At 39.5% G+C, this 26,209-nt stretch overlaps 3 protein-coding genes across 5 annotated transcripts in view; all 3 read right to left on the bottom strand.

The window, feature by feature from the left end:
* cpamd8 (C3 and PZP like alpha-2-macroglobulin domain containing 8) overlaps window positions 1–12,621 on the bottom strand; it is a 44,863-nt gene extending 32,242 nt beyond the window's left edge. Inside the window, exons 1-19 of one of the 3 annotated variants that reach the window (XR_010666546.1) lie at window positions 12,036–12,620; window positions 9,577–9,728; window positions 9,025–9,047; window positions 8,109–8,274; window positions 7,768–7,820; window positions 7,309–7,326; window positions 6,721–6,775; window positions 6,313–6,426; window positions 5,908–5,992; window positions 5,480–5,588; window positions 4,979–5,206; window positions 4,605–4,775; window positions 4,387–4,515; window positions 4,009–4,207; window positions 3,543–3,718; window positions 2,323–2,472; window positions 1,849–2,010; window positions 1,603–1,745; window positions 898–960 (exon numbers count right to left, since the gene is read on the bottom strand). Coding sequence is in view for 2 of the 3 variants with exons in the window: in XM_065955973.1 (XP_065812045.1) it covers window positions 898–960; window positions 1,603–1,745; window positions 1,849–2,010; window positions 2,323–2,472; window positions 3,543–3,718; window positions 4,009–4,207; window positions 4,387–4,515; window positions 4,605–4,775; window positions 4,979–5,206; window positions 5,480–5,588; window positions 5,908–5,992; window positions 6,313–6,426; window positions 6,721–6,775; window positions 7,309–7,326; window positions 7,768–7,820; window positions 8,109–8,274; window positions 9,025–9,047; window positions 9,577–9,728; window positions 12,036–12,121 (2,282 nt within the window). In the remaining variant the exon portion in view is untranslated. Of the gene's footprint in view, window positions 1–897; window positions 961–1,602; window positions 1,746–1,848; window positions 2,011–2,322; window positions 2,473–3,542; window positions 3,719–4,008; window positions 4,208–4,386; window positions 4,516–4,604; window positions 4,776–4,978; window positions 5,207–5,479; window positions 5,589–5,907; window positions 5,993–6,312; window positions 6,427–6,720; window positions 6,776–7,308; window positions 7,327–7,767; window positions 7,821–8,108; window positions 8,275–9,024; window positions 9,048–9,576; window positions 9,729–12,035 lie in introns of all 3 variants that reach the window. The other 2 variants (XM_065955973.1, XM_065955972.1) reach the window with 2 other exon arrangements.
* Window positions 12,622–13,408: 787 nt separating this feature from the next.
* Window positions 13,409–17,622, bottom strand: sac3d1 (SAC3 domain containing 1). Its single transcript, XM_020647611.3, has 4 exons — window positions 17,521–17,622; window positions 15,749–16,160; window positions 15,017–15,299; window positions 13,409–14,321 (listed from the first exon to the last, which is right to left on the bottom strand). Exons 1-4 carry the CDS (start codon window positions 17,610–17,612, stop codon window positions 13,855–13,857), a joined length of 1,254 nt encoding a protein of 417 aa, XP_020503267.2. The 5' UTR covers window positions 17,613–17,622; the 3' UTR covers window positions 13,409–13,854.
* Window positions 17,623–18,015: 393 nt separating this feature from the next.
* On the bottom strand, window positions 18,016–23,285 carry haus8 (HAUS augmin like complex subunit 8). The gene is made up of 10 exons (XM_020647625.3): window positions 23,184–23,285; window positions 22,813–22,877; window positions 21,481–21,542; window positions 21,171–21,294; window positions 20,795–20,887; window positions 20,594–20,697; window positions 20,227–20,385; window positions 19,873–20,014; window positions 18,408–18,549; window positions 18,016–18,288 (listed from the first exon to the last, which is right to left on the bottom strand). The coding sequence occupies exons 1-10, from the start codon at window positions 23,246–23,248 to the stop codon at window positions 18,162–18,164; spliced, it is 1,083 nt and encodes a 360-aa protein (XP_020503281.2). The 5' UTR covers window positions 23,249–23,285; the 3' UTR covers window positions 18,016–18,161.
* Between the last annotated feature and the right edge of the window lie 2,924 nt (window positions 23,286–26,209).

The following is a 26,209-nucleotide window of genomic DNA, read 5'->3' as shown; positions in this document are numbered from 1 at the left end:
CTTTTATTTTGCTTTATTTTACTGAAATGATTTAATTGATTTAATTAGGAAAGTGCACTTTAACCAACCAACCACCCTACTATTCAATCAATAAGCATCAATGTGAATATGCTGGCATTAGCACAATAGCTACATTCCACCCACAGTCACACACTACTGTACAATTACAGACACATACACACCTCACCTCACAGGACAGTCGGCAAGACAACATGCAGAGAAGCTCACAGACTGATTTAAATTTGTTATATTACAAAAAAAAAAAAAACAGACCCAGCTAAAATAGTTAAAATGCTAAATGTTAAGCCCCTGAGAATGGGCATAAGAGGAGTGATCAGACAGTATGCATGAGCACTATTTGGTTTGTTTTTAACCAGTGTTTGAGTATTTTGGGTAATGTAGTTGTCACAGTCCCTGATATGTGCTGGTTATTTGTTCCAGGAATGTTTGCCTCTTGCATACCCTACCTTTTGACTAGACTTTGTTCGCACGGTTTCCTTTCAAGATAAGCTTTTTTTGGTCCTAACCTAGCATCTCCTTATCTTCTTTTTTCTAATAACCTTTCTTCTTTTATTAAAAACTCTGTTTCTCCCCCCGTTGTTATCTTTTCATCTTCCCTTTCACGCAATCAATGTTTTTTAATTTTCCCTCCTGCTTCTCTTTCATCTTTAAAGGTTTTTAGATGTTTTATAACTTTCCTCCCCTGTCCTCTCCTCTCCTATTTATATTCTTCTAAATCCTTCAGATTGTGATTGAATCCCATTTAATGATAGGCAATCTGGTGTACCTTTTATATCTAGCCTCAGGCTTGAAACATGCTCATGCACATGCACTAATATTTACGCACACACGCACACACATACACACAGAAAAATATTTATATAAAAATTAAAATACCTGACATTGAGGCAGTGCCACACCCAAGTCTCTGGGAAAAATGTACGCCTACGCTTCTCTGCTCTGCAAACAAAACACAAGCTGACATCAATAAAAGGCTTCAGCTGCTCACAATAACAACAACATCTTAATTGGAAAATGTATTATCCTGAATTCCACACTGACAATCTCTAAGTCACGTCATGTGTTTAATGTTTATCATCAGAGTGAGAGGTATTTGTGGCTTAAAGGAATGCAGATCTAAAACATGGACAAACCAACAAAACTCTTTTCTTTTGTCATGTTTTTCTCGGCTTGTCCATGACTCATTTCCAGGACCTTATTCAACCCAAGCATAACAAACACTGAAATGTGTATTAACAGGACATAATTCCTGGGAGCATTAGGTAATTACTGCTCTCTCATGTGTTTGTTGTCTCATTGTTTTCAGAGGAGAACCTCCCTGTGTAACAGTGTGTGGTCTGGTTACAGTAATTGTATTGGAATAAGTGACAGGTGATTTAAAAAGTAGCACATTCAAAGTCAGCAGCAATTAATTTTTAAAGAGCAAACTCTGACACAAAATGATAAGCTTAATGAGCTTGGTATGGTAGTAGTTTTTTTCAAAAAAGCTACCACAGTAGAAAGTGGACAATACTTGTGTTTCTAAAGACATCAGAGTTCAGAGTGATTCTTCCTCTGACTGCTCTGTAATAGGTGCAGTACCTGGGCGTTTGGCGAGAGTGCATGGCAGCCACTAAGGTTGAGGTGTGCGGCTGGAAGGCTGGAACGGCCTCATCTGTGTACATGCCTCCGCTCTGCCGGTGGTTTAAACTCACCATATCTGTCATCACAACCAGCCCTGTTTCCTGAGTTTAAACATAAAGACAATAAAAAAACACTCACAAGAAGATGACAATTTCCCATCCCTGTGACATCACTGTGAACTTTTTATGTAATGTGTGTTCTCACAGTGAAAGCAAAGCGGGCGTCCTTGGTGATGTCCCAGTGCCAGGGAAACACAGAGGAGCGTCTGCGTCTCTTTGATGACAGCCCAGGCCACCAGAAGTGTCCGTCATCTTTAGGAATTCCAAAGGCATCCGAAACGTCAAAATCTGCAAGCTCTTTAAAAACCTGGTCAGAGGGAACACATTCATGACAGAACACAAACAAAGCTCAGGGTTATATACTTCCTTACGGGTTATGAAGATACATGTTATATCATTTTGTTTAAGTGTTGTAAAATAACATGTAACAAACATAACTTTTTCCTTCTTTAGAATAAGCTAAGTCATATGTAAACTGGCAGTGCCAAAAGAATTATACAAAAATGTTAAACTAAAAAAAAAAAAAAAAAAATGTTTCAACTTCAATGCCATGTCATTATTACTTGGAAAAAAGTGTATATGATTGTGATGAAATATTACCGTAACCTTGGGAACCGACCTTGTCTGGACTGATCTGGAAGTCAGGCTTTAATAGATAGAGGCTCTTATCCACAGTGGCCACACACACACAGGAACCTTTTTCTCCCCTGACATGAAGAGTGATGGGGTCTCCTGGCATGGACTCGTTTGATGACTGAGTAACAGACACCTACAAACAGCCAACACAAATTAAGAGACAATATGCCAAAGATGAGCATTTCTATGGACAAATGTGCATTTTCAAAACAAATTCTCTACACCACAATATAATGCGTTTACTTTCAACCATTACATGGCTACAGGGATGCAACCTTTACTTTTTAAAGTTAGTTAAACGATAAACTACTGATACTTCTATCAGTAGTACTGATAGTTCTACAGTAGCAAGTTTGCATCATATACAGTGGAAGAACATTAATAAGTTATGGTGGGGGAACTTGAAGACAGAGTGGAAAACTACAGGCTTTGAAAGAAGGAGGGGTGGTGAGTGTCAGCCATAAACTTTCACACACCAGAACTGTTTTTCAACAGCACATAGTCACAAATTAGCCCCGTTAATCACTTCAGTTGCCCTCCTTTCACCACTCTGTAACCTGTCATCCTCTCCTGTCATAACACCACTCATCTGCCTGCAGCCTCCATGGCCACTGTCTAACCATGCCCTCACAACCCCTTCCTCCACATGCACACAAACATGCATGCACACACAGAGAGGGAGAGAGAGAGAGAGAGAGAGAGAGAGAGAGAGAGAGAGAGAGAGAGAGAGAGAGAGAGAGAGTGTTGTAATGGCATACCAGGGAGCTGTAAATACTTCAGGGAGTTAACTCCACCTAATGCAGGCAGGAACCAGGGAGCTCTCCCAGGCCAACACAGCTGTTTGTTTACAGATATTACACGGTGGATAGAGCTGGTGCGTGGATACGTCTCACATTCAAAATGTATACACATACTCTGCCAAGTTTTTTATTAATTATTCCATAGAAAAGCTGCTTATAAAACCACATGTATATCCAACATAAATGTTTTAGTAAAAAATTCCTTTCTCTGGAGAAATTAAAGTATAACAGAGGATTTTTGTCTTTTCTTTTTGCACTATATTGTAGTGAATAGTACTGAATAAATAAAAAATCAGTACAGCACTTGTTTATTTGGTGTTAACAAATATGGAAAAAGCTGAGAAAGAGGCGGTAATATTTGAACAATGCACAAGGAAGCTTTATGTTTCAAGACAATGCAAACCTGGTTCTCAAAGACAGGCTGGATAGGGACTTGCAGACTGTCAGTGACACCTTCACCGTTTTCCCTCACGTAGTAGACCAGAAGACGGCTAAGGGGTGCCATGCTATGGCTAACTGGGAAACGTAGATACGACACGCAGCTGTCCATCTCGACATGAAAGGAGGAACCAGCGACACCTGACAGAGTGATGAGAAAAGGGATGGACACAGGTATATTGATGAAGACATTAAAATGAAGAGGCTCGCACATTCAGAAAAAGGAAAAACCAGGAGAGCAGTGAGTAAACGGAGCGATGCTGTGATAAGTGCTGGTCTACCGTCTGTTACTGCAGTGAAACTACTAATGAACCTCTTGATACATAACACTAAAATATTTGACATTTTAGCGCCTGATTCTATAAATAAAAGTATATCCTAAAAGTACATGTTGCATCTGTTAAATCAACATGGTTAAAAAACATTCTTACCAGAGGCAGAAGGAGGCAGTTGGGTGGCATGGATGTTCTTGTCAAAGATGACTGTAGCCCTTTTTCCTCGGTGGGAAGCCGTCATGTTGGCAGGTTGTTGGCCTGACAGGATGATGTTCCCCCTCGATGTCACCTCATAGTGTAGAGTGAAGTTACAGGGACAGGTAGACTTGAGAGCAACTTCTGCTTCTTGGCCGACCTTTGCACAAAGAAGGGAACAAATGCACTGACATTGCAATGTAACTTATGATATCAAAATAATAATATATCCACAAAATGAGCATCAAAGCCAAAGCAACAACATGGATGTGGAACACAACAGTCCAAATTCACAAAACGTTGCCTGGAAAATTTTACCAAAAATAATTAAACACTTACCTTGAAAGGAGAGCTGGGGCTTTGAATCTGGATGTGACACTTGCTGGGAGAGTACCAGCTACTGATGGACAGGTAGCTGGGCAGGTACTGGTCTCCCACTGTCTTCCCATCAATGGATATCACTTTGGTCTTCATCAGACAAAAAAAAAGAACATTTTATAGGTTCAATAAGATTAGCTAAAAATAATCCTCTTACTACCATCACAACTGCCACTGACCTCTAGCCAGACGTACTGGGCAGCAGTAGGGATGGAGGGGATCTCAAAGATGGCCTGGCCGTCCTTAGAGATCAGCTCGCTGGTATAGACATTGTCCTTGGGAGTAAGCTCCGCCTTGACACGCACCTTCACCCCATCAGCAGGGCTTCCATCAGGGTAGGTCACCTCAATCTGCAGGGAGAGAGATTAAAGCAACAGCTTGTGGCGAAATGACATTTGCAGAAAAAATGGGTAAGTATTAAGCTCTGTTGGCAAAAGTATGTAAAGAAGTAAGCTGGAAAACATTACAACAGGCTGTGTGTTTTTTTTTTGTTTTGCTTTAGTGCAACACGTAGTTCCACATAGTTTTGTGCATTCAAAGTCAAAAGCCTCACCTTTCCCTTGTAAGGCAGACCAGGCTTGAACTGTTTGCGTGTGTCCTTTGAGTACTTTATGTCAATGAGCTGTTTATGGACGGGCGTTGAATCGTCAAATGTGGTTTGCCTGCTCCCATCCACGCTGGTCACTGCCGCCCAAATGCTCACAGTGCCCCTGAAGTGATCGGCTACATCTAAGGGCATCATGTCCTTCACACACAGGCTGAAGTTTGCAGAGCCTTTTATCTGAGAACAGTAGAGGAGTCATCTGTTTAATGCTAATGTGCAGAACATTATTCTAGTGCTATTCTATTATGTTCAATGTTTTTATGATTATTATAATATTTTTGGGGGGTTAGCAGAAATTCAGCCACAACAGGAAAAGTTCAACCATAACTAAACAGTCAGAAAACACAGTCAACAAACGTAATGCAACACTTGACTATGCTAATAACTTCCACAAAGCTCATTAACGGGCAGTAATGGGATATTTGTTCGTCAGAGAATAAATACACTGACCTCCATGGTTTTGATCACAGGATGACCCATCTCATGACGGTAGTAGCCCACTCCGTTCACCGTCATATTTACTGTCAACTTCCCTGCAACTGGTTTCCCAAAGGTATACCTGTGTAATATTAAGAATGCACCCACAGTTAGTGGCTAGCGGCTAAAGTGTATGTAATAGAAAAATGTGAAAAATAAAAAACAGAACTACAGCAGCACCATTTTTAGGATGGTGGGTAAAAAAGGAAGACCTCAACATCAAAGACAAAGACTTATTTTTGATTTATGCGTTTATTTTATTAGTCTATTTAAGGTAGTAAGCATCGCTTCATATTTAAAATACAAAGCAGATGCCACACATACAGGTTTCTAGCCATGGCTCATTTGCAACCCCTCTCCCTGGCTGAGTGTTATTGGAAGTTGAATTTGAAATGACTTACCTGGCCCTGACAGAAGCCTGCTGGCATGAATTCAGATCACTAATGTATTGTGGTGGATCGATCACCAACTCAAACTTGGGCATCACTGTGAGGGACAAGACAGAATGTTTTAGTATTTTACAACATTTTTTGTTGTGTTGTCTTTTTTTACTCCTGATTAGTCTGATATTTTGGAGAAGCATTTTATTATGTCTCTCAACAGCTACACCTTTTGCAAAAGCTGCTAAAATGAAATTTCAACGTTTTATTAGAACACCAAATAATAAACAAAACACTGAATATCAACATAGACAAAAAAAGATCTACAGAGCCATTTACAATGCTTAATATGTAAAAATAGATGTTTTTAAAAAGAACTCTTGATAAACAATGTTGTATAACAATGTTGTATGTAAAGAGCCTCACCATATTTCTGCACTTCAAACGACTTATTGTAGGTGTGTCCCTGCACCTCCACAAAGATAAACCACTCTCCAAGCACAGGCTGGTCGGACAGAGGGAAACTCATGTTCACAACCCCTGTAGGACAAAGAAATCTCTTTAACACCTGCACTGCCTGTATGCCATGCATGATTAACCACACACAGTATGTACCACCTTGTATTTACCTGACATAACAATTACAGGGATGCACAGAGAATAGTGAAGCGTCCTTTTTAATGTCTCAAAAACTAGACGAGAAGTCATAGAACTACAATGCATGTCCAATTTTGTAGAAATGTTACTACTTCATTTTAAATGTTTAAAAATTAGGTTTGAATCTACATTGACGCATTTGGATGGTGCAAATATATTGTAGAAGCTGGGACTCACCACAACAGATAGATTTGAGACCTTTCCACTGGACCATCCTGGATCCTCTGGGATCCTAAGAGAGCAAATCATCGTTAAGGCAACACATTTAAGTATTCATCTTCTGCGTGATAGTCATTCATTTGCATGTGATTAAACAGGTCTCACAACCCTTGAACTGAACTTGACCCAGAGACCTGGCTCAGAATACATCTACAGTTTTTTCCTCAGGTGATTCATAGGCTGCACCGATGTGCTTTCTAGTAGCCATAAGTCAAACATGGACTTCCCTCTGCTTCTTAAGCAGCTTGTTATTTGTCCTCCAATCATCCAAAGATCCCATTAGAGACAATAGATGATCAAGGACGGGAAGTTTGAGGCAGGCACAAGAATTATGTGTGGGTTTGTAGGGCAGTGATAAGCACTAAACCAAGAGAAGACTAGGGAAGAGAAGAGGTTCCTTTCATGTTGTTTATCCTCGTGCTGTTCCAAAGAGCACCCTGTTATCTAGGTGAGCTGCCCTGACTTTTGCTCTGTAATCTCCTACCAGGCTGGGAACAAAAAAAAATTGCCACTGTTCCTTGGGTGGTCCTGCTGGCTTCCACTCACCAAAACATATGCCTCAATCTGAAAAGAAAAGAGAGAGAAACAGAAAAGGGATCAAGACAAGGAAAAGACGTTATGACTTCAATGTAAACTGTAAAGCCTGGAGAGGACCCTAAGCTTCTTCCCGATGTTTTTAAACACGCCTTCCTAATGCAACAATCATCCATCTGTGAAGGTGAGTATTTCCCTTTACCCACAGCAGACATTCATAGCTGCAAACATCAATAAACCGTCTGTCTGCACAGTTCCTCAGTATATTAGGAGCCTTTGCTGGCATTCCTAGAGAAACAACTCGAGCTTTGCTCCTGTAAAGAAGTAACTGTACAATTCTCTGCACTCACAGCAGACTAGTTTACTCCCTGTAATTCCAGCAATTAGAGCTGGAAAAGTATGTCCATGCTAAATTTGATGTTGCTCTTTGGCTAGAGTTATAAAAAAATAGAGACAGAAGATTTGAATTACCTTGTCATTCACTGGCCTTAGGTCGGGGGTTACAGTGTAGACGTTGACAAGCACTAAAAGAATAAATAGAAAAAAACATTGTTAAATACAGCAGGTAAGCAACATTTAAATATGCAGACCGTAATGCATATGACAGACCTGTTCTAATTAATAATTCCCTAGCCTTGCAAGAAGCTAATGGGCGAAAACTGAACAGCTGAATCAAGTTGATGCAATTGTAGTCTGAAGTAATTTGATGGATTTATACAGTATGCCTTCATGCTAGTTAAACGTTGCATTAACATGAAAGTTCTCTTCATTTCTGTATAACAACTAAACTACCAGTTGCACAATAAGGGAACCTTTATGTTTGGGTTTGTAGACAGGTTTATCAGTCTGGATGAAGACAGCTGTGCCCTTGCTCTCCAATGTGACGGTGGTAAAGTTGTGGAAGATGTAGCCTCCCTCTGTAAGGTGACGGTTGCCCCACACCTTTAGATGGGCCTGACCTCTTAAACCAGAGGGAACCTGGTCTCACACACCACACACACACACACACACACACACACACACACACACACACACACACACACACACACACACACACACACACACACACACACACACACACACACACACACACACACACACACACACACACACACACACACACACACACACACACACACACACACACACACACACACACACACACACACACACACACACACACACACACACAAAGTAAATTTTAGCACAGAGATGCACAAGTAGATCAAATGAGCAGGATAAGGGTTGAGGCTACTTTAAACAAGTCCCCATAACTAACAGTTTAAGGACGGAACTGAAGTCAAACACAGGAGAAAGATGCCAAGCTATAACACAACACAGTACGCATTACAGTTTTTCAAGAGAATGAAGGCGGAGGTTACAGGGAGGGGAGAGAGACAGAAGGGAAGAATCGAGTTGTGTATACTAGATTGATCTATTCCAGCCTTCGGGGGCGGCGGACCATACATGCACGTCAACAGCTGTTGCATATTATATCGAGGCTGTTACCTTATTCCCAATGAATGAGCAGAGACAGATGTTGCATTACAAATAATGTTAGTGTTGATTTGCATGTTGCCTAAGGAATGCACACACAACGGACAAGAGGGCTCTCACTACTGTGCAGCTGTCACGGTTTAACAGTGCCATGCACTCTTAACATCTCTGGAAAGCGGCACGTATGCACTTTAGTTCAATGCTATGAAAACAACACACAGTCAGACTCACCTTTAGCTTGATGGTGCCTTTATCTGAAATAGAAACAATGAGATAAGTTATAGGGGAATATTTTTATATTCTTATCCCAGCTTTGTAGCTGATATCAACCCTTTATATTATCCATTATTTTTTTTAGCTATGCTAGACTATGGCTGAGCTCACCTGGAGATTTCCAACCTGGTTTAATGAGAAATCCAGCCACAGCCAGTCTCTATGCCACACAGAGGTAGCACCATTTATTAATGTGCTGCCAAACAAATCACACACTGTATACACTAAGTTTCTGGTGGGATGGACCAATCGGATGCCTTCAATCAAAGAAAATGTGTATGAAAGCCATATCTGCTCAGAATAGCATGATGGCAGAGGCCAAGCTTGCTCTCGTTGTTGCTCTTTGAAATATGTTTTGAAAGGTATGTTTGCCTGTGTGATGTCAACATCCTTATGTTACATTAGGGACATTATTACAAGAGAAATGTCTCATATTCCAACTTGTTAGTTCAAGTTTTCCTCCCAAAAATGTTGCATTGTGCCAGGGTAATCTTAGATCAAGGGTCTCACCAAACACTGAGCCATGGCTGTGGGCGACCGCCTGCCCCTTCACCACCAGCTGCACTTGGACGCGCGTTTCTGCTTTTGCATTGAAGATGGTAACGCTCACACTCTCCTCCACGCCTGCTCGAAACACAGAGGGGGCAGCGACCAGATAACCCCTGAGAGGTGGAAAGGGTAGAGGAAGGAGGGGGGGTGGGGAAAGAAAAAGGAAAAAGAAGGAAGAGAGCGAGGGGAGTGAGGAAGAAGTTGAGATTGTAGTAGATGACATAAGAGGACACAGAGGGGGGTGGGGGGAGTAGAAGTGAGTTGGTAGCAGAAGATAAGGAACAAGTCAGAGGTCGTCAGAGAACAAATGAATTCAACATAACTAAAATGCATCACTGCACTGACACACACTTTGCTACACTATTCTGGATTTATTGTGATTTTCATTTTGTTTTGAAAGAAGTCATGCAGGGGAAGCTAAAGAATATTCACATATCACACTTGCTGTTTTCTCACATCATCCCTGACCAGCACACATGTCCACATGAACTTATTCATAACAAAAACCCTCGTACAAACGGGGACATTCCACATGGATTTGTGTGGCAGGATCAGGTTTAATTGCAGTGGTTAGCAGGGACACAGTACCTGTTGGCCAATGAGCTTTCCGCTCGTGTGTTCTCCTTGGGTGGTCTGGCACCTCTGACAGAAGCTTGGCGTCTGTTTCGCAAAACAACGACTGAGACTCTTCACAGTCACTCTTACATTAATTGAGAAAAGGGGGGCCTGTCACTGAGGCCACGGAGCAAAGACTACTTTGGATGCTTATCAATAGTCTGGCAAAAATTTAAATTGAATGTATCAGCTGGTGAAGAGAGGTTTTATCTCTCAGGCAGCAAAGTAAGAATAATGAGTGCAGTTGTTAGCATGATCCTGTAGAATAACACTGGGGGAGTTTGGACCAGCTGGTCCTGGCAGATGGCTGTTCACCAATGAGTCTGGTTCTGCACAAGGTTTCTGCCTGTTAAAAATAGGTTACTCATTTCTATTGTAAAGAGCTTTCTAGTTGGTGGATTGATGCTGGGGATCTTTAGATGGTATAACAAGAGTCTACAGTAAAGCGGCATAAGATTTTTTTGTGATTGGGCAATTGGATGTATTTAATTAATCGATAAGAGAGGAGATACTAATGTGGACATGGGTTGATTTAAAAAAATATATATTAATTGTATCAGTGCTCTATACCTCAGACAATGCAGACCAAAATATCTGTGTGGTTGTTTAAGTGCCTGTCTGGTCATTCCAACTCTTAGTTTTTGGCGCAAAAGGCCTGCTCACCCCCTGCAAACCTAACCGAAGATCACACAAATTAGAATTGAGCAAAGCCTTGAGCACAAACCCAATTGCATGCCTGAGAGAAGGATCAGGTGGTTGGCATTACGGCACTACAGACCTTCAGCCGGAGGCAATTGCAGTTCTTGAGAGAGAGAAAGTCATGAGAAAATCCCCTGGAAAATAAGGCTTGGGCAAAAGGAAGATAATACGAGGAAATTGACTTTGTACGTTTGATCTACAGTGAGTTTAACCAGCTTTTGGATGAGCATGGATCAGGTGGTGGAGACCATGCTTATTTCAGTCACATGGCTTGATGTTCTCAAGTTCTTATTGTTTTTTTAAGCTAAATTTGCCCTCAGCTAAGAGCCGACCAGAGCCTGAGAAAGATTTGTGTTCTGTTTTGTCAATTCTTTTTAGTTCAGTCACATGGGTTTATGCTCTTTGCCCAAATTTCACCCTCTGCTTAGCTGTTTAACACTCGACAAAAAAAAATCGAACAATCTGTCTGTTGATTAAGACTAGGTTTGTCAGTGATTCATCCCTCCTTGAAGCATTGTTTACATCTCTTTTCTATTATCAAAAAAATCTCAGGACAGGATTAAGCTTCCAAGCAGCTGACAGTAGCCTGAGTGATGGGACCAAAGAGCCAAAAGTGAATTCACCTCTTTTGTCTCTGGGTGTGGAGGGATAAACAAAATGAGAAAGCTTGCTGCCATACACATACATTACCTTAAATATATATTATCATCTTAATTGGCATGAAAAAGCTCCAAAAGCTGCATATAATCCAGCCCATGGCCTAAAACTATCAAAATACCACTTTTAGTGCTCTCCGATCTAATGACCCAGAAGCCCTGAAAAGAACATGAATGAAAAATATATGTTACAATGTCATTGTATGTATATGTAATGAGATTAAATCCTACAAACATCCATGACCAAGATGCTTGCTGCAGATATTCAGTAAAAGGGATAAAAGTGCTTCTTACGCTGAATAATCAATATGTTGATACTGAAACTTTGTGGCTTAATAACTGCTTCGTCAATTATAAGGTTCGTTTAAGAGTATCGGAAATGCTTGTTGTAGGTTTAAGGCACCATACAACCCTTTAAAGAAAACGCATGCAAACACGGGCTATACTTACTGTCTTTCTTGTGCAAAAGTTCTGCTCACGTTGCAAATGAACAAAATCCATGAAAGACTCAAAGCTGTCAAAGACAATCGCAACATTTTGGCCTCAGTAGCCAAGATAATGCTGAATATTGACTCTCCACTCTGAAGGAGGTTGGATCTTCAAACTCAGTAAAAAAGTTAAATGAAACTCTAACAGTCTGTGTCTACCACTCACTAACTCTATCTATCCATTGCAATTGGTTGGTGTGGAAGGTGTGCAGAGCTTCGTCCGGAACCCAACATCAACTTTTTGTAGACATCCCACTTCGCCAAATCCAGTTCCAAGCAAATCGTGTTTTCCCTCTTAGAGCCTTGAGTACACGGACAGTCCTCTCCCATGTGCCTTCACCCGCCCCGGTTCCGTTCTCTCATATTTCAGCATTACAAATTGTAAGCGTTCTCCCACAGCAGCGAGCAAAAAATGTCTCAGACAAACACAGTGTTTGACAAGTAGAAATCCGTGTAACTCGTGCTTCCTCGATTGTTCCTTGGGATCTTTTTCGAGCCTGCGGATCTCCTTTTCCGCTCCTGCAACAGCGAATCAGGAGGCGATCGGCGTCAGGCTACCGATTCATTCACGTCAATACCTCCTCTCACTTCTGTGCAGCGAGAGCATGACTAACCCCCAGTGTCTTGCTGAAACCACCATAAATTACCTGCAGTTCATAGACTTTGGTTCAGTTTACATCTCAAAACGTCAACATGTTGCAAACTGATCGTTTTTGCACGGGACAACATCACACGATCACCAACATGGTGAAACACGCTTCAAGAGGAATAGGAAACAATCACTTTTAAGTAGGATGATCTAAATACATGTCTATTATTTTTAGTTCTCGCTGGAGTGCGTTGACGAGATATTAAAGATATCTGCTGCCCTCGTGTGGTGAATGGGCTTAACCGCAACACAATCCTTCAAAGTTAAAGGTGCACTACGGAGTTTTGATAGAGAAATTTGAAAGTTGGAGAAATTTACAGATTTTGTGGAATATGTTTTATAACTCTATACACAAACTGTCCTCAGATGAAAACGTGGTCCCTGGAACATTGCTTAAAGATAAAATGTTGAGCTGCAAGTTATGGTGGAGGGCCCGCAACAGTGAAACAGTAACTCTTCTGGTGGCTTTTAAGCTCCACTGTTCCAGGGACCCATTATTTCCTTTGAATACAGTTTGTGCATTTAGTTTTGAAAATATAGCACAGAATTGTTTCCCTTCTCTAACTTTCAAATTTCACTGCCAAATAAACGTAGTGCAACGTTAAGATATTTAAAAAAAAAAAAGCTTTTTCTTTATAAAAGAAATGTCATTGAAATGCCTGCGGTACTGTATTAATTAGCATGAATTAATTGTTGCACAGGATAATGTTTAATATATTTTACAAAAACAAGGCATTGCATAAATAAAACATTTCAACATTATTAAAATAACTAGTTACAATATCAAGTTTTTTTCACATCTCAAGAGTATTTCAGGCACAAAGGAAGGAACTTTATTATCTGTCCAGCCTCTCTCAGGTAGAGTGTGTCACTTTGACACTTCACTGAGGTTTCATGGTCTAAGACACTTTGATCAACAACAGCACCAACACTAACGTTGTGTATAATCTTACACTGTGGTTGTATAATCCAAAGCATTCCATTGGCTAAACACTGGCATTGGGGTGAGTAGAGTAGAAAGCTGCACTGCTGAAGTTTCTTTAAGCAGGATCTCTCTGTGTCGTAAAAGGAACAAATTGCTTCCAATATAAATAAAGTGCACGTCTGTTACTGCTTTACCCTTGTATTTGCCTTAAGAGCAACCATGTATGATCCTCCCAATGGTGAGGTCACTTTGTTTCTCAGCCACTATGTTGTGATACAGTTTGCAATGCAGTTTTCCTTGTTCAGGCTCAGTGAAAGTAGCCTTGGAGAAAACCACATGGTTGTCCTGGTTGACCTCCACTCCATACACCTGACAGAGTTGGTTTGTAAGTGATGTTTCTAGTGACAAGAGTTGAGCCATTCTATCAAGAGGAAAGCGACAGTTGCGGCTGCTGTGTCCGTGGCTGTATATAAGAAGTAGATCTCTACGACAGGTCACCAGATGACGGTGCAGAGCACAGCTCTGCAGGAAGTTCAACCTCTGAGACAATCGCAGCAAACGTACAGGGTTTCGCTCCAAGAAAGCTTGGTTGATGGAAAGAGCAAGTGAAATGGCACGAGAGCTGCGCAGCCGCTCAGGGAGCTCCATGATGTGTTGTGCAACACGAGCTGAACCTGCGGAGATGAGGAAGAAGACATTTTATTAATTTTGTTGCAATAAACCTTTGTTTCCCTAACTAGTTAACATATTTTAAGATTTTCTTTTATTGATTGTCTTTGATTGTGATAGTTACAAAATGTCTTCATTCACATTAAACAGTTTAGCAGCCACATGGCCCCATCATAGCAGTGCTGCATCCATGCGCGATCTAACCAAAAGATGTGGCAACAATCTTTTTGTAGTTCTAGGGAACAGCTAGCCTGTGAAAAGGATCTGTAGATAATCATATTGATAACATGAGATCCTTAAAAACCTTTCACTGAGGTTTCATGATCTATCTTTGTGTTGTGAAAAAACAGTAACAAAACTCTTGTGCCTGTTTCAGATCACAGTCTTTACTAAATATTAATGAAGTTTGTTAAGAAATGGTTACATCCTTTAATAATTGGGGTCGTTATCAAAATTAAAAAAATTAAAATTGTAAAGATTTCGCTGCGGTAGCTGCTACTGGCCTGATGTTTCTGTGGGCTACTCAAGCATGTGAGCTTCAGAAAGATAGCTGTCATGCACAGACACATGTACACAGACAGTCTTTCCCTGGTAGTTTTTGGGGAATGACTTCTCGAAAGTCAAAATTCTGATATTCATTTATATGATGCCTCGACTTGGATGCAAATACACCAAAGCAAAATCTCAAGTATTAACCAACCCAAGTTGTACAGTAGACCAAGAGCCTGGAACTCCTCCTGGTTGGGGTTCAGCCCTGTTCCAGTTTTGTAGCAATCCAACAGCCAGCTCAGATTCTCCTGTAGGTGCATGTCATTAATGCGTGGGTCATAGAGTCGGAGCGGCTCACCACAGAGCTGGTAAGAGGAGTAAATAAGAAAACGCACTGTCCGCTCTAAGATGGCCACACAGTCCACCCCCGAAACCCTCTGGATGATCATATCCTGCTTTACACCACGAAGCCGATCAAAGACAAAGCTATACACCTAGAAGCAAAAAAAAAACAAAAACATGTTGATTACAAAGTGCACAGTACCTTGAGAAAAGTTTAGGTTTTAAGTATGCATGATCGCATCTTTAGTACAACAGTCCAAAACTAAAAATACTTTAAGCTGAATAGTTACACTTTCCATATCATTTCATTGTAGTTTGGTCATTTTGGTTCTTTAAAAAATAGTTTTATTTTCTGGACATGTTGTAAGATGATGTTTTGTAAAATAGTTTCCTGTGTGGGTATATACAGCAAATAGGAAATACAGGAGATATAACAAAACTCAAATGATGCTGAACTGTTTTTAAGGGTGCATAGATAAAAAACACAATTCTAACTGAATAATTCATTAACACATTAGTTACAGTTTGTCTGAACCAAACTCTTTATTATTAATGGGGTTTTTAAATCACTGACTAGGAAAAATATGTAAATACTACTAGCCTCAGTCCAAGGGTGCAGGTCTGTGGATGCAGCAATATCATCAATTAGGTAACAAACAGCTTTCAGCAACACAGCAGGTGGACGGAGATGAGTGGGGTTAGTTGAGTCTTTCCCAGCTGCTGGTCTGGAATATTCTTTCACAGCACGCAAAGGGTCTCCCTTGGGCAATCTATCTCTTTCTGTGCCTGCCAACATCTCAAAACGATGAAGGCGGTTCTGTGCCTCGCGGTCTCGCAACTCCCGAGCGGGGCACATGGTCTGACATGTTCCCCTTGGCACGGTTTCTTTCCCCTGCTGCTCTCGACTCTCCTCAACCTCTCTCACCTGTGCTTTTCCTTGACCTTGCCATTGCTCTTCGTTCCTCTGTCTCCATCCTCCTTCTGATTGCGCACCCCTCCTCTGAGAGTGATAGCTGACGGGGAAACAGGATGGTTATTAAATGAAAATGCAGTCTGATAAGAAATTGGATAAAAGCAAGCATTATCGCCAAGTGCATCTCGTCCACCTGAAAAACTGAACAACAAAAAAATACCAGCTCTTACATAAGTCTGCTTGTTACAACTGACTTGGTATGGTTTCCTTTAAATTCTATGATGTTTGAATGCATGGTACTAAAATACTACAGGTTAAAGTTAACTACATTTTGATGATTTCAACTTAAGTTTACTTAATTCTAGGACGTATTCTTGGATAACAGAGCATCTGACATAGAAACTCGTTCAATGTTGGCTTTGTTTATGGATGTCATGATTTAATGTTGGCTTTGTTTATGGATGTCATGATTTAATGTTGGCTTTGTTTATGGATGTCATGATTTAATGTTGGCTTTGTTTAAGGACGTCATGATTTAATGTTGGCTTTGTTTAAGGACGTCATGATTTAATGTTGACTTTGTTTAAGGACGTCATGATTTAATGTTGACTTTGTTTATGGATGTCATGATTTAATGTTGGCTTTGTTTATGGATGTCATGATTTAATGTTGGCTTTGTTTAAGGACGTCATGATTTAATGTTGACTTTGTATATGGATGTCATGATTTAATGTTGACTTTGTTTATGGACGTCATGATTTAATGTTGGCTTTGTTTATGGACGTCATGATTTAATGTTGGCTTTGTTTAAGGATGTCATGATTTAATGTTGACTTTGTTTATGGACGTCATGATTTAATGTTGGCTTTGTTTATGGATGTCATGATTTAATGTTGGCTTTGTTTAAGGATGTCATGATTTAATGTTGGCTTTGTTTAAGGATGTCATGATTTAATGTTGACTTTGTTTATGGACGTCATGATTTAATGTTGGCTTTGTTTATGGATGTCATGATTTAATGTTGGCTTTGTTTAAGGATGTCATGATTTAATGTTGGCTTTGTTTATGGATGTCATGATTTAATGTTGACTTTGTTTATGGACGTCATGATTTAATGTTGGCTTTGTTTATGGATGTCATGCTAACTGTATCTTGGCTGCACTTGTTAAAAATGAAGCCTCGAAGTAAAGAAAGGCAACATTTCTACAGTTGTTAGCTTTGTACATAAATAACAAAGTATTAGCTGTGAGTAGCTATAAGTAACAGTGGCTACAACGAGGTTTTTGTCTTTCACTTGTCCATCGAGTTAGCTAGCATGTGCAGTTAGCAACAACAGCGATAACTAGCAGAGAGCGTTTCTACTCAGCGATAACAAAGCTTTAAACAAAGTTAACACCTTGCTTTGGGTGATAGTCTCAACGTAATGCTAAACATACACATTTTAAGACAAATGCACTCACATGCGACGAGGAGCTCTCCTGCGGTTCATTGAACTTTCAAACAGACAATGGTGGGCACTTTCGGTGACAGCCAATAGAAATGTGTCACTCATGTTTTGATGTGACGTCACATCCGGAATGCCAAAGCCACACTCGATAATTTGTTATCCACTGAAAAGCAGGACTTCAGGATAAATTGTGCGTAACTTATTTCAAATTTATTTAACTTGTATAAAACTCTCACCCACTAGTAGGACTTTTAGGACTCACCTTAAAACATATTTCTACTCAATTTCCTTCCATTTTCAATAACCCGTCAAGCTCAGGGATCCATAGCTCTGTAAGTTTTGTGTTACACTGTACTAAATTGTTACCTGTTTTATCATTTAGATTGTAGTTGTTCTTGTCTGTGTCTTTCCTCTATCTGCACTGTTCAGCACTTTGGATCAACTGTGTTGTGAGTAAAGTCCTATATAAATAAAGTTGAGTTGAGTTTTTATTATCAACCGGACAGGATTCTTTTTCAATACAAATGCATATTTTTATTGTTTCTTCTTTTTCCAAAGAAATCAGACATTAGACTATACATTAAAACACATACATTAAAATGTTACAAGTATAAAAAGTGCATGTACTGTGTATTTCATGCTGTGTGGTATCCTTCACTGTTTCAGACAGTAGAGCTCCTGAGCTCTTGCAGCTCCTAGTTGTTCTTCCTCTGAGGCCTGCTGGACCTGGATTGTATGGCGGCAGACCAATGATGACATCTCAAGCAACTCCGAACATGCTCTAAAAAAAAAATAGAAAAAGGAGCGTATGAACAAAAAAACATAAAAAAGTCAATTAAAAGCAGACAGTGTATTCAAGGCATTCAAAAGTCAAGTTCTCCATATACAGTATGTGCATACCCTGATAGCTGCTGACTGATGTCCTTTGATGTCATTTTCATGTCCCTAAGGCACTCTAGAGAAGTGCTGTTGTCATTGTGATCTCCATCTGTGCACTGCACCAGCAACTTCTCACATTCCTTTAGGCAGGTTTCAGATTTCTCTAACATAGGTGAAAACACAGGGATAAGATTATCATATGTAATACATTTAATAAAGTATTTATCAAGGCATACATAAGTTACATTGTATATAATCCTTATAGGATTGAATTTACTTTCAATTGGCTTGTGACATACCATCAACATCCAAAACACCATTGTTTAAAATGCAATATCCTGTGAAAAACTTGAACACCAAATTTGTAGTAATAACAGTAACATTATACAGCGCGCCAATATCTGCCAAGGCAAGATTATTTTATTATAATGTAGATTACTGTATTTGTTTTGTCAGTGCCTGTCTCACTCATTTGAAGTGCTATGGTCTGTTGGAGAAAGACAGCATTAGATAAAACCATAAACCTATTACAATGAGAAGCAAGAATCTGATAAATACATTTGCACACAGTACTAATGGTGCAGTTTTTGTTTTCAGTGATTAATTGAGTGCAGACAGCATATTGGAAACATATCAGTGTGGGTTTAGGGCCATGCACAGTATAGACAGCTTTAGTTTAAGTGTCACAGGACTTTCTCCTTGCTGCTGACAAAGGAGAACGTTCGGTTGTAGTCCTGCTACACTGCAGATCACACCTACTTACCACCTGCCTTCACCAAATACCCCAAGCAACATTATTGGAAATTTTGGACCCTTTTCACAAAACATCTAGCCAACTACAAGCAAACAATGTGTTGTTTTTGATTCTGAACTTTCCTTTGATAATCAGGTAAAGAAAGTTGTTCAGACGTATTTTTGCTTGCTCAAGTTAATTTCTAAAATAAAATAATTTCATGATTTACACAAGGTGGTTCCTGAATTTGTTTTTGTCGCATTGAGACTTTTTAAACGTCCTCCATACTGGTACTCAAGAACCACATAACCCCAATCCTGACCTCTTTGCATTGATTTAAAAAAATGTAGTACTAACTTTGAAAGCACGCCGTGACCAAGCCAATAGATCTATATTGTTGACTTTCGAACCCCCTATGAGACTGGGTGCTTTCTGAAATAGGGGTTTGCTGGTTGTACCCAGGGCCTATTTTAAGACTAAGGGTTGTTGATTTGTTGCAGTCCTGGCTCCCAAACTATGGACCGAGCTAGCTGCTGAAATCCAGTTTGCAAAACTCTTTGATTTCTCTACTTCTTAATGTCTTCTTGAAACATTCTTCTATAAAACTTTTATTTTCTGTGAAAACATTTGTTAATGCTGTTTGTGAAGCACTTTGTGACTTCGCAAAAACAAGTGCTATATACCTAAAAGCTATTACTATTGCTAACAAATCAAAGACGGTACTCTGTGAAATGTAATAACTGTAAAAACAACCTAGAAATTCCTTTCTGTCGTCGTCAATGTAGAAATTCTTGACAGGCAGCTCATGTCGGGTGGTGTCAACTGCCCGGGCGAAAGTGTTGTAATCTGTTGTGAACTGCTTGGCAGCTTCTGCTACAGGAGTCAGCGCAGCAATCTGTTTAAAACATGATAATATTAGCAGAATGAGAATGGTGTACTCATATAATCTCTCACATGTACACTGAGTGAGTATTTTACTTTAATATTGAAAATATGATTTTAAAAAACCTTTAAGAAAGCTTTGAACCATATTTCAAAACTCATTCGTTCTTTAGTAGTCAACATAGCATAGTGTTGAATGTTAAATTAAAGAAGTGGCTCTCTGACCTGCATATCCAGCAGCTCATTTATGAGCCTCTTCTTTTCCATGAGGAGGTACTGCTTCTTCTTGCTGTGAACCTCCTTATGTAAGGCCTCTAGTTCCTCCATCTCCTGCAGAATCCTTGCCTCTGCCTCCACTTTTAGCTTCGCAGTACTGTTCTCCATCTTAAGGAAAGAACTTATGTTAAATCATTCACATAATAAGACTATGACAAGATGTTTATTCCCCAAAAAATGACAGTGGATAAGTCTCCATACACAATGAGAGGATAGTATTACACTAAAAATTAAACCATAATTGGTTAGAGCACATACAATGAAAGCAGTTCCCTGCCTAGCAGATAAATTAAACTAAAATGTTTGACTAACTCACCTTAGCTGTCAGGTAGGCCAGTAAAAATGTTTGCATCTCAATGAGTCTCTTTTCATTCTCTGGATTTCTCTCGGGTTCAACTGCACCTTCAATAACTGTTTTCTCTTGCAGAGAAAGATTGAAGAAAAAGGGTTACAGAAAAGAATACTGGTACTTCCATTTGTAAATAACAAAGCATGTGAGGTTGTTGAGTCGGTTTACCTTTAATGACAGACATGTCAAAATCTGGTCGGAAGCATGATCCTTCTGCGAATGTGGACTGCAGAACACTTTTCACCAGCAGCGATGGCTCAGCTTAACGTGACATCATTGATGTAAGAAGGACATCATTAACATTTGCTAAACTCTCATTTAGATCATTTACTTGGCTTAACAAGAAGCCTGTATACCAGAAACTAAAGACCCTTTTTAATCAGTGAAAGTTCTTAGAAGTTAACATAATTGCTGCAAGGGCACTTCACAGGTACCTGACACACGATTCATTTATATTTAATCAATAAAATCAAGAACTGTAATCACTAATCATAGACAATTGTGTGACTTGATTTTCACAATAATGTTCATAGGAAGAACCTACTTGCTAGAGCATGTGGGGCCATTGAGCGTCTTGGTGGAGTGCCCGACCTTGGTTTGACACCAGTGGGTTTAGGTGAAACAGGCCTCGGTGGCACAGCCATTGACTCGTTGGTTAGTGAATTACTCTGTCAACAGGAACAGTGGTACACAAAGTGAGCTGATGTGTATTATCAAACGTGTGACTATTTAAAAAACAAACAGAAAAAGAGTGAGGCAATGGAAGAGCTTAGACGGATGCTATTGATGATTTAAGACTCATGTAACATGAATGCTAAATGGAAAAAAAACAATAACCTAAAAAATATAATTACCTTGGAAAGAGATGACTTCTCAGCGGCCTGCATATATCGAGACTTGACAACAGTCCCACTTGCTAAAGATGAATGAAAGGTTGTAAGAGAAATAGATATAAGAAGAACTGATGAAGCTTACACACTTATCATTTTGCAAATCCTATTTAATCAATGCTCTGGAGGCATAGCCGTCAGTCCGCCATTTGGAGGGGAGAGCAACCTTAACTTCCACATTTACTCCAATAATGAACAACCCTTCAACAACAAAAACTTTACCACACTTCTTAATTTCTTACAAATAAACAAGATATTACATCAATAAGAGTTCAACCCTTATGGATCACTCTGAGGTATCTGTAATTGTAGAAATGCTGTTTTAACAACCTGAGCTCACTCTACAATGAAATATAGAATACACATAGAACACACATACGTCCAAGGCACAGGCATTCTTTTAATCCCTCACTTTCCTCTCTGTGTCTTTAACACAGAAAATGGTTAACCCCCTGTTTATGGTGTTAATGGTCATGTCGTAATCTGCAGAAATATTGGTCGGAAATACTTCACGAATGGGAATAATATTTCAAACAAATTCAGAGCTGGATCCTATATCTCTTCTTCTAGGACTCCCGAGTAGCAATATAACCATTGTAGCTGTTTAAATGTCATGTAACAATTTCACCTTTGCTGCAAGAAAAAAAGATATATTCTTACAATGTATTAGTAATGAAGGCCCTTTTGTTAAAGGACGGCATAGTGTCATATTTGAACTGGATCCCTTGGAATAACCAAAAGTATTTTTCCCATGCAAAAACACGAGACATAACGGATGTTTTACATGTTTTATTATGTTTTTAAAGTCTGGAAACCTTATCTGAATTATCTCGAGGCTAATCTCTCTGCAGTTGTCTTATAAGGAGTCCTCTGAGTCTGAATGTAAACCTAAGATCAACCTGTAACGTAAACAATCTCCCTTCACCTCCTGTGAAATGGAGTGGATCTTCAGCTGTTGTTTTTCTTAGTTTGGTCATGTTACTGTGGATTATAAAGCCACATGTGTTTTATTGTTTATCTTTATTTAAATAAGAACATTTTGAAAAAAAATAAGAGATAAAGGAACACTACATTTGAAACACCAACTTAAGCAAAACGATGCCAGTCAGGACTGATAATTTTGTTATAACTTTCCTGCAAAGGCTTATTTTATATTAAATACTATGAAGCCTGTAGGAGGATAACACAAAGTAGTGCAAAGTATGAGTTTAGAAATATTGAGTGGAAATTCGCTGAGTAATATAGTAATTGTACTGATGAGAATTGAGCATGCGCCAATTAGTGACAAAACAACAAATTTAACAAGTTTCTTCCCATTTCCACTGTTGTTGGGTTTGGCAGCAGCGGTCACAGATTTTGAGCTGAAATAAACAAAGTCTGCCGTCAAATTCAAGAATGAATGAAAGCTAAGCTACCTGTACCACTTTCCTTCAATTTAGGGGAACATAAACACGCCTTATTTTACTCGTTTTTACACCCTGCTTATGAGCCACATGAATAGTCTGGCAGTGAAATCAAGTTCGTTAATGCTAAACAAAGACTGTCACGCTATGTTTTCTAAAAATAAAAGTTAGTCAAAGTTAACCTAAATAGATAAATTGCCCCAAAAATTGCGAAATAAGTTAAACTTAATGACCACAGGAGGGGAAAAGTGCCGAAGGTTTTACCTTTTAGAGTCGGTAGAGGGATTTTTAAAACCACTTGGCACAGTTGATGTTCTTCTCGACGCCATAATGTTTTGAAGAAAACCGCCTGTGTGGCATAGTTTATAATCCGGTAGAAACATGGAGTCATACTTTGGTTCCGCTGATCTTCTTCGTACATTTATTTCGGATTGCACAGAAATGAAAGTGTTTGCTGACATCTACTGTAGAGGAGGGTTTGGGGGGCTCATAGTAATTGTTCTTGATTATATTTTAAAGATGTGTAATGCTGCCACCTGCAACTCTTGAAAACAGCAACATACACCTTAAAACGAAAAGGTCGTAAATATATATTACAATATAAACAACAGTTTATTTTGTCTCCAAAGGAACCACATAAATCAGCTACATTTATTTTAAAGGTCCATCAATGTCCTATTTCGTTCCAGTAAGTGTTAAACCTGCAGGTAGTACGGCAATGTTTCATTTACAAACGCAAAATATGAAATTATATCTAAATATACCTAATACTGAGTTTTTAATAACATGTGTGTTTTATGGGCAAGGGTTGGTGATATTTCTAATAATAGTCTATCCAAAGGTATTATTGATCTCATTAGGCTACATCAAAAATGAGTGTGACAGCTCCAACCACAGTGAATAAGGCAAATCGTCTACTTTTTATTTCTGTTTCTTTCTTTTTTTTTCAGATAAATAGCTGAAAGCCCTTCATTTACAAAAAAAGAGGTTGTCACAGCAATGCCCTAAACCTGAAATATTTGATCTAACATAGCAACTCACTATTACACTGTAGATGATCCGATTCCAGATATGTAAGAATCAGGTCTTTGTGTCCTGATTTAAGGTAAAATGAGAGAGATATTTCAACAGCTTTGCTATCCAAAATGTTTTGACAAGCTCTTTTTTTTCAAAGTTGTCTCTCCTTGCTTTAAGGAAGGCATGATCTGCTTTTCACTGAATTCACGTCAAAAGCTACAGTGTTATAAGTAGACCTAACCACTAGATGGGTGTAAGGGTCTGCATCATTCACTGCCAGTGTACAAGCACACTCACAGACAGTCCTTAACAGTTTAAATACAAATGATTTAAAAGTTTGTGTCTCTGACATGTCTCTACTGGGGATAAAATTGATAAACACCTCTGTAAGTTTTCTTTTTTTTTTGTCTGCTAAATGTGCCGATATCAGTTGTATTGGCTCCAACCAGCCAGGATGTAGGAGGTTATGTCTATTTTTTTGCTTTGTTTTTCTTGCTGTCTTGAGTCATTGAGGATTGGTTCCTCTCATGTCCATTAACCTGCATATACGTCCTCATACCATGAGTATTGGTATCTGCTAAGGAAGTTCTTACACCTGCAGTTGAGACGCTACTTGTGTGCATGAGTCTTAAAGAACATAATAGGTGCTGATCCCACCTGTCTGAGCTGGACTTGGGCGACAGAGGAGACAATGGGGAGAGACCGGGTGTGGAACTGGGAGGTAAACACTGGTCTGCAGCTTTGGTCCTCAGCCATTTCTACAGCAGGGATGGATAAACAACTGGGGGTTGAGGCATAAACAATACCTTTTACAAGTTGGATGGGAATCAAAATTAAAAGAAAAAAATACATTTCTGCTTTTCTGGGTTTTATATTGGCTTTAATTTGGATTTGACTAATTTATCCTAGGTTCTTATATATTTTATATAATTTGTAAACAGTTAGTGCATAAGATGGACAACATCCAGGTAGTTATATGATGACCTTTCTGCTTTAATAAAATTTCTAGGAAAAGGTTGAACATTTTGGCACTCAAACAAATCTCTCACAAATACATGCCTGTTTTTGTACAGGTATGTGTGTGTGTGCCAAACGTGATGTGTGTGCATATTATCAGTCCTTGTAAAGGCCGGGTCTTATCATTGCTCTCCTCTCTCCCTCCCAGTGTAATAAAGCCTTGAGGCTGGCTGCTGTGTGTCCGAAGCTGGCTGTCCATCTCTCAGCACCAAGCAATGCACGAACCAAAAGCTGCTTTGAGGTGGACAACAAGTGAAGTTGATGATGGCGATATGAGCAGTATGGACTATTTTGGATTTCATCAGTAATCCTTGTGATGAAATAACACAAATGATTTTTTGGTAAGATGCTTTTTCTTTTCTTCTTCTCTGGCATAAATGAGAAAATTCAGTCCAATGGAGAGGAACAGATGTGAAATTTTGAAAAGTGCATGTTGAAAGACAGCACAATAAGGACACATGAAGTCACTGAATGAAAGTCCTTGTCTCTTGTTTAAGCCCACCTCATTTGCACTTCTCTCTGCTCCGAAACTCTGACGTCAGATTTCATTTGTGTCACTGTGACCTCACTGATACTCTAAAGCAGGCCAATAGAAATGCAAGATAAAAAATGCTGTAATTCATGCTCTGAATGAAAGACAAGTTGTCGTCAGCTCTTCTAACACATATGTGCACGCATGATAACCCACACACAGACAACCCAACCATGCAGCCGACACGCCTGCCCTTCTTCCCCTTGTGGTAAGCTGTTACTCATCACAGCCCAGTCTGCCAGTCTGGTCCACATAGTCCTTACAGGAATGCCTCAAATACACAGTGCCTCATACGGTACAGGAATGCCTCAAATACACAGTGCCTCATACAGTAAAGCCAACAGGCACAAATTGAAGCGTTTAGTTATATCTGAACTAAATCACACTGCTCTATATCTTATAATAGTGCTTCAAGAAGGGATTCAACAGAGTTGTAATCCTTGGTGAACTGAACATTTGCTGAATCAGCTACTGTTTTCCTTTTTGTTTTGATCTTACATGGAAAAAGCCACATTTTTCTGATTAAGGCCATTTCCTTTCACCAGAGACACAACTTATTTTCTTCTTACTGGCTATACCTCCGCTCTCCAGAGCAGACGGGTGTATGAGTTCCACTGTTTGCTCTTGTCTTTGAGGCCTTTGTTACAGGGATGGCATAAACAGTCAGACAGTGGCTCCTAGTATTAAGTGGCTAAGCTTCTCTTTGTTGGCTGACCATGGTGAA

Source organism: Labrus bergylta, chromosome 6 (assembly GCF_963930695.1).
Source record: "Labrus bergylta chromosome 6, fLabBer1.1, whole genome shotgun sequence".
Lineage (NCBI taxonomy): Eukaryota > Metazoa > Chordata > Actinopteri > Labriformes > Labridae > Labrus > Labrus bergylta.
Note: the sequence above shows the minus strand (reverse complement) of the source record. Positions and strands in the feature narration are given on the sequence as shown.

Coding starts and splice junctions, on each gene's coding strand:
- sac3d1 (XM_020647611.3), bottom strand. CDS start 17,612: ATGAGTGACACATTTCTATTGGCTGTCACCGAAAGTGCCCACCATTGT. Junction 15,300..15,748: donor ACCTGCACCCTTGGACTGAG/GCTAGTAGTATT, acceptor TTTTGCTTCTAG/GTGTATAGCTTTGTCTTTGA. Junction 14,322..15,016: donor TGGTCTACTGTACAACTTGG/GTTGGTTAATAC, acceptor TCATCTCCGCAG/GTTCAGCTCGTGTTGCACAA.
- haus8 (XM_020647625.3), bottom strand. CDS start 23,248: ATGGCGTCGAGAAGAACATCAACTGTGCCAAGTGGTTTTAAAAATCCC. Junction 21,543..22,812: donor TGGGAAGAAACTTGTTAAAT/TTGTTGTTTTGT, acceptor ATTCATCTTTAG/CAAGTGGGACTGTTGTCAAG. Junction 20,888..21,170: donor GGCCCCACATGCTCTAGCAA/GTAGGTTCTTCC, acceptor TGTCACGTTAAG/CTGAGCCATCGCTGCTGGTG.